The sequence below is a fragment of the Terrapene carolina genome, unplaced genomic scaffold (assembly GCF_002925995.2).
Source record: "Terrapene carolina triunguis isolate 2854851 unplaced genomic scaffold, T_m_triunguis-2.0 Scaffold97, whole genome shotgun sequence".
Classification (NCBI taxonomy): domain Eukaryota; kingdom Metazoa; phylum Chordata; order Testudines; family Emydidae; genus Terrapene; species Terrapene triunguis.
Window position 1 is genome coordinate 3,402,639 of NW_020664448.1, and position 11,311 is coordinate 3,413,949.

Consider the following 11,311-nt stretch of genomic DNA (forward strand, 5'->3'; position numbering starts at 1 on the left):
TTCTTCTAATGAACCTTAGTCCTGACTCCTGCTATTCTGGTCCTATGCCATTGAGTACAGATTGACAGCTGTAGTACACAGGCATGTAATATGGTCACTGGGCTTCACAACTTTAAGTGTATACTCTAATTTTAGGCATAAACTCTAGACTGCAGAGTTAAAAGACTAGTATGTTAGCCCTCTGCACCCTATGTTATTGAATCTATCCTAATTCTGGGCACTCTATAAGTCTAAACAGAGTTCAAGTTTAATCTTGTATCGATAAATGAAAGAAAGTTATATTCATATACAGGCTTTCAGAATCTATCTGAATTGGTCAGGACTAGAAAAACCTGTTGCATGTCTAAATAAATTAGTGCCCAATCCCATATATCACTTGTGTTAAGCATATGCTTAAGTACTTTACTGGATTAGTTCCTTATAGCATAATAATCAGGAGCTTGTGACCTTAAGAATAGACCTTAAATTAGATGATCTATGTAGTTCTTAGTATTCACAGATGCTAATTGGTTGTGTAGGAATCTGCCATGCTTCTGTATGGACAGGAATATACAAAAAGAGGATTCTGTAGGGGTTGTATATGCTGTCTTGATTTCATATCAGGCGACAGTGTGCAATTGAAGCTCAAGAAACTCTTTGATAGATGTTTGATCCTTTCTTGAGTGCTCTTACTGTAAATAGACACATTGTTTTTTCTATTAGGTTCTCATAAAACCAAAGCCAGTGACATTTCAAGCTACGGTTGTGAGTGAGCAGACAAGGCAGTTGGTAACTGAAACATTGCAGCAGGCATCCAGGGTGGCAGAGGCAGGAAATGCCTCTCTCCCAGAAGTGAAAGAAGAACCACAGAGCTACACTGATAGCAGCTCCTCTTCTACAGAGTCCTCCCAGAGCTCCCAGGGTAAATATAATCACTTTGTTTGCTAAATAATCTTTGATTTCCTCTCCCAAAGATGTAAGCTAGTTTTTTATAACCCGTTGTTTCTCTTTATTATGTTTTAAATGCATGGTCATCTGGTCTGGTTAGGTGACTGGAGATCAGGACTCCTGAGAATTGCTTCTAAATACTGACTTTTTGTGAGTCCTGTAACCCCATGTCTCAGTTCCCCATCTGAAAAATGAGGATATTACTACTTGCAGGAGTGTTGAGGATTAACTTCTGAAAGCACTTTGAGATTTGTTGATGACACATTCTGGAGAAGTATGTAGTATTAATCAGAAATGTTTTACTTTTCACCTCAAAGTCATCAGTTCCCTAAATATAAAATAATTTACTTTTTAAAAAAAATCATACTGTTCAGGTCTTCCTTTGATCCCCAGCTAACCTGGGCAGTGGCATCCATTGTAACATTAGGAGATTTGCGAACTCATTAAGAGACTATATACACAAGTATTTTTAAACATGTCCTTTAGACAAAGGCAAAATGGTCAGTTTTTATCTGCAAACACCTTTTATCTTTTTCATATACCTAGCTGCCCTCCTCTTCCATTCATCCCTTCAATGTAACTTTTTAAAACTTGTTGTTCTTCGAGTAGTGTCCTTGTGGGCGTTCCACTTCAGGTGCACCTGTGCCCTGTGCCTTAGATTGGAGATTTTTGGTGGTTGTTCCCATCGGGCCCGCCCGGGCGCCTCACACGTGTTTATACTCCACGCCGAGGCTAGAAGAGGCTGCACAGGCAAACTGTCCCTCAGTTCCTTCTCAACCACAATCAACATGAGATGGCGTTTACCTGTGCTTGTTCTCTCTAGTATTCAACAATTAGCTAGTTAGCATATAGACTGTGACCTTTTAGTGTTTTTAGTTGTTGGAACAGATATTCCCCTTTTCCTTTCACTGAAAAAAAGAAAAAAACCAACCCCTGCGTCAAGTTATTCATAGATATAGTTAGATGTTAAGATGTTTCCCCTTCATAGGGGATCAGTTTTTGTTTATTTGCTCAAGAATGCTGGGCTCCCAGGGATTCCAAAGGTGCCTATCCTGCCATGAGGCTACTCCAGTCAGTGTCTTGGCATTCCCAGTGCCTCCACTGTCTGGGTGGTGCTCATGTCTCCAGTAAGTGCAAGATCTGCACTTCCTTCAGTGGTAGAGCCCCAAAAAATTGGGAAATCAACTTTAAGCTCCTGATAATGGAGCCAGCTTTATGATCAGCTTTGGATCCAGGGGGTGGAGGAACCTATGTACATAGACCTCCTGGTGTACCACTAGTGCAGCGTCCACATCAAGATCTTGGTCAGCGGAGATTAATCTCAATATCTGCCTCTAAGCAAAAGGAGGCAAGGCATAAATCTCCAAGAAAATCTGTCACCAACACACAAGATGACTATGGAGACCTCAGGTCCCAAGGGGAGTTCTATGCAGTGATGCCACTACAGACGCTCCCCGACTTACGCAAGAGTTCCATTCCGGATTTGCGTAACCTGGGGAGCGTCTTTACTACAAAGGTGAAGAGGAGTCAATCATCTAAGCCAAAGTCAGTACTGAGTTCCTAGAGTGGCAGAGATGCAGTTGAAAAAAGGCTAAGCCCATCCCCGAATAACACTAGAAAGTCAGTGGTACCAAAGACTGCTCATATACGTTCTGTTTACAGATTGAGCCTATTCAGTCCCATGCCAAGCACTTGGTACCAACTGTATCGGTACTGAAGCCATCCTTCACAGGTTCTCACTCGACCCAGTCTATGATACTTTTGGTCCTGCAAAAATTTAGGTACCCTGAAGACCTGATAACATCTTTGGAGCCAGAGTCTCCTCTGTTAACGAGTGCTGGGGGTTTATCAGCCTCAAGACTCTCTCAGTCACAGACCCCTCTGTCTACTAGAGTATCATATGCACTCTTGCCTACTTCGCAGGCAGAACAACTATTCCCCTCCCCACCCTTTCCCTTGGAGCATGTGGAAGAGCACTCCTCAGACTCTCAAATATTGGTCCAGGGTTCCCCTGGGTATTCTAGGTCACATCGCTCTCCCTCCTACACTGACATATTTCATGAGGATAGATCTCAAATTATACACCCGTGGCGGGAACACAGATGAATGCCTCTACCTATGCCATTTGGCCCCTCTCAGTGGTCTTGCTGGGGCCTGTAGGCATTCTGTTGTTGACAATTTTCAATTACGTCTCCATACCGCTGGAGGGAGCAGAGAAGGGCCCATTCTTCTCAACGTCCTCTATCACCATCTATGCCAAAGGAGGAGACCTTTGAGGAGCAAGAAACAAGGGTGGTAAAGCGGTGACACCTCTTACTAATATTGCGACTAAAAAGACTGAGCCTCTTGTGGTCCTTACTGTACGGGGTGAACTTTGAGCTCTGCTGTCTACCACACTCATTAACGGCCTTCACTACCAGGGAATTTTGAGATGAGTGAGAAAATAGAAGCTCTGATTCTCTGGCAGGGACAGAATACTTATTATCCATACTTCTGCAGGTAGGTGGTGCAGTAGCTGGGGTTTGCCCAACAAGTCTTAGCAGGCTCCATAAGAGCTTCCTTGACCAGAATGGGAATCTTCATAGATGTGGAGGTGTGTAAAATATCTAGGAGTTTATAGTTGGACTCCTGAACCTCCTCTAAGGGAATGTGTAACAGGTCAGCAATTTGCTTCATCAGTTCTTGAAACTGCCTGAAGTCATTGGCCATAGAATGTGGTGGAGGCATCACAGTTTCATTTAATGTCCCTGCCCCTTTTGCCCCCCCCCCGCAGCCGCCGACGGGGGGGGGGGGGGGGGGCCCAAAGGGAGCAGTTGCTCTGGGGCCGGCGATTTAAAAGGGCCCGGGGCTCAGGACGCTGCTGCCGCTAGCACAGGATTACCTGTTGGAATTGAAAACATTGGGTCTTTCTGTGAACTCCATTAGGATATCTTTAGTGTCAACAACAGCTTTTCACACACCCATAGAGGGCTTTTTGCTCTTTGCTCACCTAGCCAGAGGTTTGTTAAATCTCTCCCAACAAATAAGAGATTCTGTGCCTAGCTGGGACCTAAACCTAGTCCTTAATTGCCTTTTAAAAGCATCCTTTTGAGCCACTGGCTATATGTTCTTTATTAGATTTATCAATGAAGACAGCCTTTCTGGTGGCTATCACTTCTGCCTGAAGGGTTGGAGAATTGGGAATGTTAATGGCAGACCCTCTCTATTTATGGTGTTCACCAGAGAGAAATTATCGCTATGGGTCTATCCAAGATTTTTAACTAAGGTCATGTTTTGTCCCAAAACCACATTGGTCTAATGAAACAGCCATATTCCATACCCTAGATGAGAGGAGGGCATTAGCTTTTTACCTAGATAGGATCAAACCTTTTAGAAGATCTGCTAGACTATTTGTATCCATCGCAGACAGAAACAAGGGTTTGGTAATTTCAAAACAGGTTATCAAAGTGGATCTCTGAATGTATTAAGATCTGTTATGATCGAACTCATGTTCAGCCCCCTGTGAGACTGATAGTGCTCCTGTGGAATGTACTATCTGCATTTATAACCTAACTTAAGGATGTACCAATTGTATACATCAGTAGAGCGGCAATGTAATCCTCTGTTCATACTTCTAATCACTATGCCTTGGTGCCTGCTGCAAGGTCAGATGCTGTTGTAGGCAATGCAGTTCTCTCTCCTATATTGGACTCTGCTCCGAATCTCCTGCCTCCTTAGGGGATACTCCCTAGGTGTCACCTGAGGTCAAGCATCCACAGGGACACTACTCAAAAAAGGAAAGGTTACTCACGTTGTGCAGTAACTGGAGTTCTTTGAGACGTGTCTCCCTGTGGGTGCTCCACTACTTGCCCTCCTCCACCTCTGCTTCAGAATCTCCTTTGGGGGACTTTGGTGGAAAAGGAATTGAAAGTGGTTCACCATATAGCCTCAGCACAGGGTATTAGGATGTGTGGGGCACGTACACAGAGCAAACAGGCACTGCTCCAAAAATCTTCAATCAAAGGTGCAGGACACACGGGCACCCAAAGTGAAGCGCCCACAGGGGGACACATCTCCAAGAGCTCCAGTTACTGCACAAGGTGAGTAACTTTTCCTTCCACATTGATAGTGTTTTTTGGGAACTCCTGGTTTTCAAGGAACTTAATGTGATCAAATTTAAAGAAATTAAGGCTTGTTTTGTTCAATATTTGAATACTGAATAACTTGAATATCTGAACAGCTGAAATTTTCCAAAAAAAGTCAGCTTGAGGCAGACACTCAGAAAAACTTCAGTTTGAATGGTTAAAATTTGGCAAAGTTAAAAGCAACTGAAAATAATATTTTATAATGGAAATTTAGGCAACCTTAACAATAGGTGTTGCTACCAGCTCCGCCTGTAATAAACATTGAATAAAAATGTTGCAGTTGGTTGATTTGATTTGTCCTCATTCTTCTGTGTAACAGATTCCCAGCCTGTCGTTCACGTGATTGCGTCTAGAAGTCAGGACTGGTCAGAACATGAAATTGCTGTGGACACCAGCCCCACAATAATTTATCAAGATGTATCCAATGAATCGCAATCAGCTACTTCTACAATAAAAGCACTGCTGGAACTTCAGCAGACAACAGGTGTGTGGGTGTTTGGGATCACTTTGAATCATGTTAGCCGATTGCATTGTTTATTAGATGAAAATTCAGTATTTTTGCTCTTGCAAGTGTTCAGTTTGGAAGTACAGTATATCTTGATTATGTCCCACTTTCTTGGGGCGGTTTGATTCTCTTATCATTCTGTGTATTTAACTTCAGTTGGAGTCTATTTTACTAAAAGGTGCATTCTCTCCCCTCACTCCCTCCGCCCAAATATCTTTAAGCAGTGAAGGAGAAGTTAGAATCAAAACCAAGACAACCTACCATTGACCTGAGCCAAATGGCAGTTCCTATTCAGATGACTCAGGAGAAGAGGCATTCTCCAGAAAGCCCTTCCATTGCTGTGGTAGAATCAGAATTAGTTGCTGAATATATCACAACTGGTAAGTGGCTACAAAAACATACTATGAATACTAGAATTAGGATGGCTGGTTTTCAGTGGAAAGCCTTTATGTTGTTGTTTTTTTATTGTTGCATATGGTGGGGGGGAGGGAAACAGTATTTTCTGTCTTCTTTTCCTCATAGTATTTCTGTAAAGGAAATTCATGCTAGTCTTCTTCCCCTACTTTGAGGACATATTAAGGGGCATGGGATGCTTCTGCTCTTCCTTGGTAGGTCAGAGAATGTCTATCTGTTTCTGGTGTAAAATGAAACAAAAGGTGATTGTTTCAAGTTAAATACTTTAAACATACTCTGATCTGGTGGTAAAAGGGCAAAGTGCCCCTGTTGATGTCTTTGGGGCAAACTCTTGGGAAGGAAAGGTAGAAAATGAAGCTCGGGATTCTCATTATATGACTTATCTGTTGTGAAAGGGTAAAAGACTTCTTGCAGAATTAGTTCACCCAACTTTGTGGAATTCAACTCACTTACCGGTACTGAGCAGGTAGCCTTTTTTTGGCCAGTTGGGCATTTTCCATTATAATTGCCATCCTTATAAGATAGTGGGCAAGCACATTTTGTGTTTGGGCTAATAAAGTTTTCTATATTCATTTTGCAGTGCCAAATTAATGCTTCAAACTGGCACATCACACTTATTATTGGGATTCAGCTTTCCCTAACCTTAACTGACCTACTCTCTGGCTAAAACATCTTTCTAGTCCTCATGTTGCCTCAATCCTTCAGTGTTTTTCTCTGGACATGTGTCTAATTAAACTATATCTCCCACAAACTGGAACACTCATCTGCCCCTAGACATTTGCACCATTTAATAAATTCAGTGTGAAAGGGTTAGCATGTTTAGCTTCTTAAATTCAGCATTTGAATTAATACTCTACATGCTTGTATTTTGCGTTTCCCAATTAAGTTTTAACTGTGGTGAAAATGTCTGTTTAAAAACAGGATAAAGCTTGTTTATATTAAAATATATTTAAAATATGATTTCAGTGTTTTTAGTATTTGTTAATGTCTAATCTGGTATTTCCATTTTTCATTTTCCCCTCCACTTTCACCCCCTGCTATCCAGATTTAAGTTGGATGGGACTTTTTTTTTTATACTGCCTACTGTATCTGGCTTCAATTCTGAGTGAGAGAGTCATAACTCCCATGGATCCCTGGTGGGAAAGCATTGACTTAATATTAAAATGTTGTTTGGATAACAAGTAGTAGTATAAGTATTTAATAACAAGTAAGCGTACATGATAACATTATTAAACTGATCACCAGTTATTTGAAGATCAGTCATATTCCCTGACATCACCATACACTGTGCGTTGTACCTTGTATTCGAGTCTCCAGTTTCCTCCAAGATCTACTGGAAAAGTCAAGTTGAATTATACATATATTTTAAATCAGTACTTAGAAAAGATGCCCGTTCAATATTCGTGTAGTTTGAAATCCTCTTTATCTATAGATTCAGGATACCAGACAACAGTAATGAACGCTTCCTGAACTTACAATAATCAGTAACTTAAAACTGGTTGGTTTTTTTACAGAGCTCCAAGTTATTTACAGAATTACAGGGAATGTGCATGGTAGGGGTCATTTGCTTTTCCCACCAATTAAATGCAATCAACCATGGGTTGGACAGCAGCAGCCTTCGTAACAGCATACAACTACAGTTACTTCCTTCCCACTTGAATTTAAGGAATGGGGGTCATTGAATGTGTATATGAAACAAAAAAGTATACCACTAATCCCAGAATAGGTGGATTTTCTGCTAATATGATAAGCAGTGAAATAATGTACTATATTGACATTTATATGTTGTGAATTTTTATACATGCACCTAGAGCAAAGGTTTAGGTACATTTTAAATAAATCTAAATAGCTTCTGGGCTTCAGTATTAACACCCATTGAATTGAATGGGGGAGTTCACACCTCTTAGTATTATCATTTTTTGTCTGTCTGCAGACTCAGGAAGACAACTCTGTATTGGTTCACATTCGGAAGAATTTCTTCACAACCATATAGGTTAGAAACTTTATTTTTAAATGAAGTTTTAAATTCTGTAGAAACTGTTGGGGATATCCACTAATAGCTGGTACAGCATGAAAGGCAATGCTGACTTTATCCAACCCCCTCTAGGAGTGGCAAGTTAAGTTTCCATATTCATCAAAGCTTTGGCCTCCCTTCTAACTACCCAGAAAAGAATGACTTCTAGTCACTGTCAGTTTCATGTGGATATAATCATATTCCTCTGAGCCATCCAGTACCATACCATATTTTCCAGTACCTGATGCATTTAGGAATAAGCTAATTAAAGCAAATATCTACTTAATGGTATGAGTTGGTATAAGCTAATTTGGGTTCTCCATTGATGCTGTTGTCTTATGCTGTTGACTGCTTTGTTAGATAATAGAATAAATCATTATCTGACTTTAGGACTATTTCACTCTGCCCACCCATCTTGTTAGTTATGGAGCCAAAACTATAGCCCCAAAGTTGATGTGGTTCTACTCTGATAAGTGACTCTAAAAACAGGTATGATGGGTCCATGTTTGTTGTCTCATTGACTTCTGAGCAAATTTGTTCAAGTTCTTTACACGTAAACACTTTCTAATTGCCAGCCCTGTACATTTAATGTAAGGTTTGAGAGTCCTAAAGTTCTCTCCTTCTTTCTGTAATCACATCTTGGCATTTTCAGTTATGTCTGTGCAACCGCATTGCCTTCAATGGAGTTGCAAAAATGTAACCGCATAATTCGGACTTCAGAATGGTCCATACTGATGATGTATGAAAGAACCCAGCTTGAGACTCTGAGCACAAATTCAGTTTGCAGGACTAGCATTTGGGAGGCGAGGGACATTTTAAAACCGAGCACACACTTGCTCAGACAAACACCAGACTCCATGATACTATTTTTAAGATCCTTCTCAGAGTAGATCTACACTTTAAGATTGAAGCTAGCATACAGTAAAGGACTTATTTCATACTCGGATTTTTATTTCATCCATATTTGCTTTCACTTGAAGGTAAAACAACAAAGCAAGTAGCTTCAGCTACTACAGTTAGTTCTGGGGAAGTGCCATTGACCTTTTTACTTTCAGTCAGTCATCGGTCTCAGCCCCACCAGCAGTCATCCCAGCCCCAGAGGACTCTGCTGCAGCATGTGGCTCAGTCGCAGACAGCAACACAGACTTCTGTTGTGGTGAAATCTATCCCTGCATCTTCCACAGGCGCAATTACCCATATCATGCAGCAGGTTGTACCTTTTCTTTTCCAAACACTCTGTGAACATAAGTAGACAATGTGAATTATATAGGGCCAGGTTTTGATTTGAATGCACGTGTCATGTTGGTTTGTGTCAGTGGAAACCCAAGCATAAGAACAGAATTTGGCCCATTGTGAGTTGCTGTTCCTTGAGCGTGGGACAAAAAAAAAAGACTATCTAAGGCTTGGTCCACACTGGGGCGGGGGATCGATATAGGAAACGCAACTTCAGCTACGAGAATAGCGTAGCTGAAGTCGACGTTTCCTATATCGAACTAAAAATACCTACTTCGGGTCCACGCGACGCAGGCAGGCTCCCCCGTCGACAGCGCTTCCTCCTCTCGGCGAGCAGGAGTTCCGCAGTCGACGGGGGAGCGCTTCTGGGATCGATCTATTGCGTCCAGATGAGACGCGATAAATCGATCCCAGAAGATCGATCTCTACCCGCCGAATTAGGCGGGTAGTGTGGACCAGCCCTTAGAATATCTTCCATAATTGATTGCAGTGTTGATGTAGCCATGTTGGTCCCAGGACATGGGACAAGGTAGGTGAAGTAATATCTTTTATCTTGAAAGCTTGTACCTTTAACCAACAGAAGTTGGTCCAGTAAGGTATTACCTCATGTACCTTGTCTAGTAAGTGGAGGGGTTGTTTTATATATGCTACATGTTTGCTATTGGCCATTTTGAAAGGATGTTGCTGCCTACATGATCCCTCCCCATTTGTGTGGGGTTCACTTGACAGCGGTGTAGGACTTGCCTGTCTCGTACACAGTAATGAAAGGGGGAAGGGCCCTAAAGGTTCTATGTTAGGCCTTGTCTACACTACAGAGTTTTGTCAGCAAAAGGCAGAAAAACTCTCCTGTTTTGCTGACAAAATAAAACCACCTCAACAAGAGACATAGAGCTTTTTGCAGCAAAGTTAAAGTGACAAAGCGTCAGTGTAGACGCTGCCGTTCGTTATGTCGCCATAACTGGCCTCTCCCAGTATCCCACAATGCCTGCCATGACGCCTCTGCTTGCTGTTTTGAACTTGGCTGCCCTGCATTCCAGCTACACAGGCATGCAGCTCTCCCCTTTCAAAGTTCCGGGAAGTTCTGAGCATGCCGGCAGCAAAAGCAAATGATTAACATGGAGTTCTGCTCTCCCTCAGCACTAGGAACACAGCGGCAGGCAGGGAAGGGTGTGTGTGTGTGTGAGACTGCAGTGCTGTGCAGAGGCGGGGAGGGAGGTGGGGGCTGATGTCGGCGGTGTCCCCCTCCCTGTGCCTCAGGACTGGATGTTTCCAGCCGCTGTCTGAACTTGGAGACTGCATGCTGACACACTCACTCTCCCACAACACGCACTCTGTCTCTCTTACATACACACTCCCCCACCACAGTCACACACTCTCTCTCTCTCCCCTGACACACACCCACACTTCAGTTGAAAAGCGGCTGGCAATCTAGTAGGATGCCCATGGAATGATGGGGTTGAGAAACCTGCATCACATGATGCTGTGCCTGCCCCACAAGGCATTGCAAACCCTTCCCAAAGCATCCTGTAGCCAGTTGCACAGTGGGATAGCTATCCACAATGCTCTTCTCTCTCTGTCGATGTGAGAGCTGCTGGTGTGGATGCGCTCTGCCAACACAAGGAGCACAGTGTGGACATACAACAGTGGTTTAATTAAAGCGGCATAACTTTTGTTGACAAAACTCTGTAGTATAGACAAGACCTTAGTCTTGAAGCAGAGGAAGGAAAAGGACTAGAATTGGAGACAACAAAGAAGCAGGATGCCTTTGATTTGGAGCTTGGCTTTGTAAGGTGCCAAACTGCAGAGGCCTCTGGCAAATTCTCAACTTGCGAAGTCACAACTGTGAGACTTCTTTAAAATGTGTGATGAACAGCCCAAGTGAAAGGGACAACCCAGTAAAAAGCAGAGGAAGTAGCCTCTGGTGTGTTCTTGTTTAAATAGTTTAATTTTCTTATTTAATTCAAGAATTAGCATTTCTGTTATCTGTCAGCAGTAACAAAAATAAAGCTACTCTAGTTTTGTGAGGTCCCCTGGGTAAATGTACACCACTCACTTTCTACATAGTTCATATTTAGATAAGGTCTGTTGTAAAGC

At 42.3% G+C, this 11,311-nt stretch overlaps 1 protein-coding gene across 5 annotated transcripts in view; it reads left to right on the forward strand.

The window, feature by feature from the left end:
• The window catches only part of EMSY (EMSY transcriptional repressor, BRCA2 interacting), a 55,585-nt gene that overhangs the window by 37,640 nt on the left and 6,634 nt on the right, over positions 1 to 11,311 (forward strand). For 2 of the 5 annotated variants that reach the window (XM_026651611.1, XM_029911561.1), the window contains exons 14-17: positions 703 to 901; positions 5,371 to 5,535; positions 5,781 to 5,936; positions 9,040 to 9,194. In XM_026651611.1, coding sequence (XP_026507396.1) covers positions 703 to 901; positions 5,371 to 5,535; positions 5,781 to 5,936; positions 9,040 to 9,194 — 675 coding nt within the window. Of the gene's footprint in view, positions 1 to 702; positions 902 to 5,370; positions 5,536 to 5,777; positions 5,937 to 7,903; positions 7,964 to 9,039; positions 9,195 to 11,311 lie in introns of all 5 variants that reach the window. The other 3 variants (XM_026651609.1, XM_026651612.1, XM_026651610.1) reach the window with 3 other exon arrangements.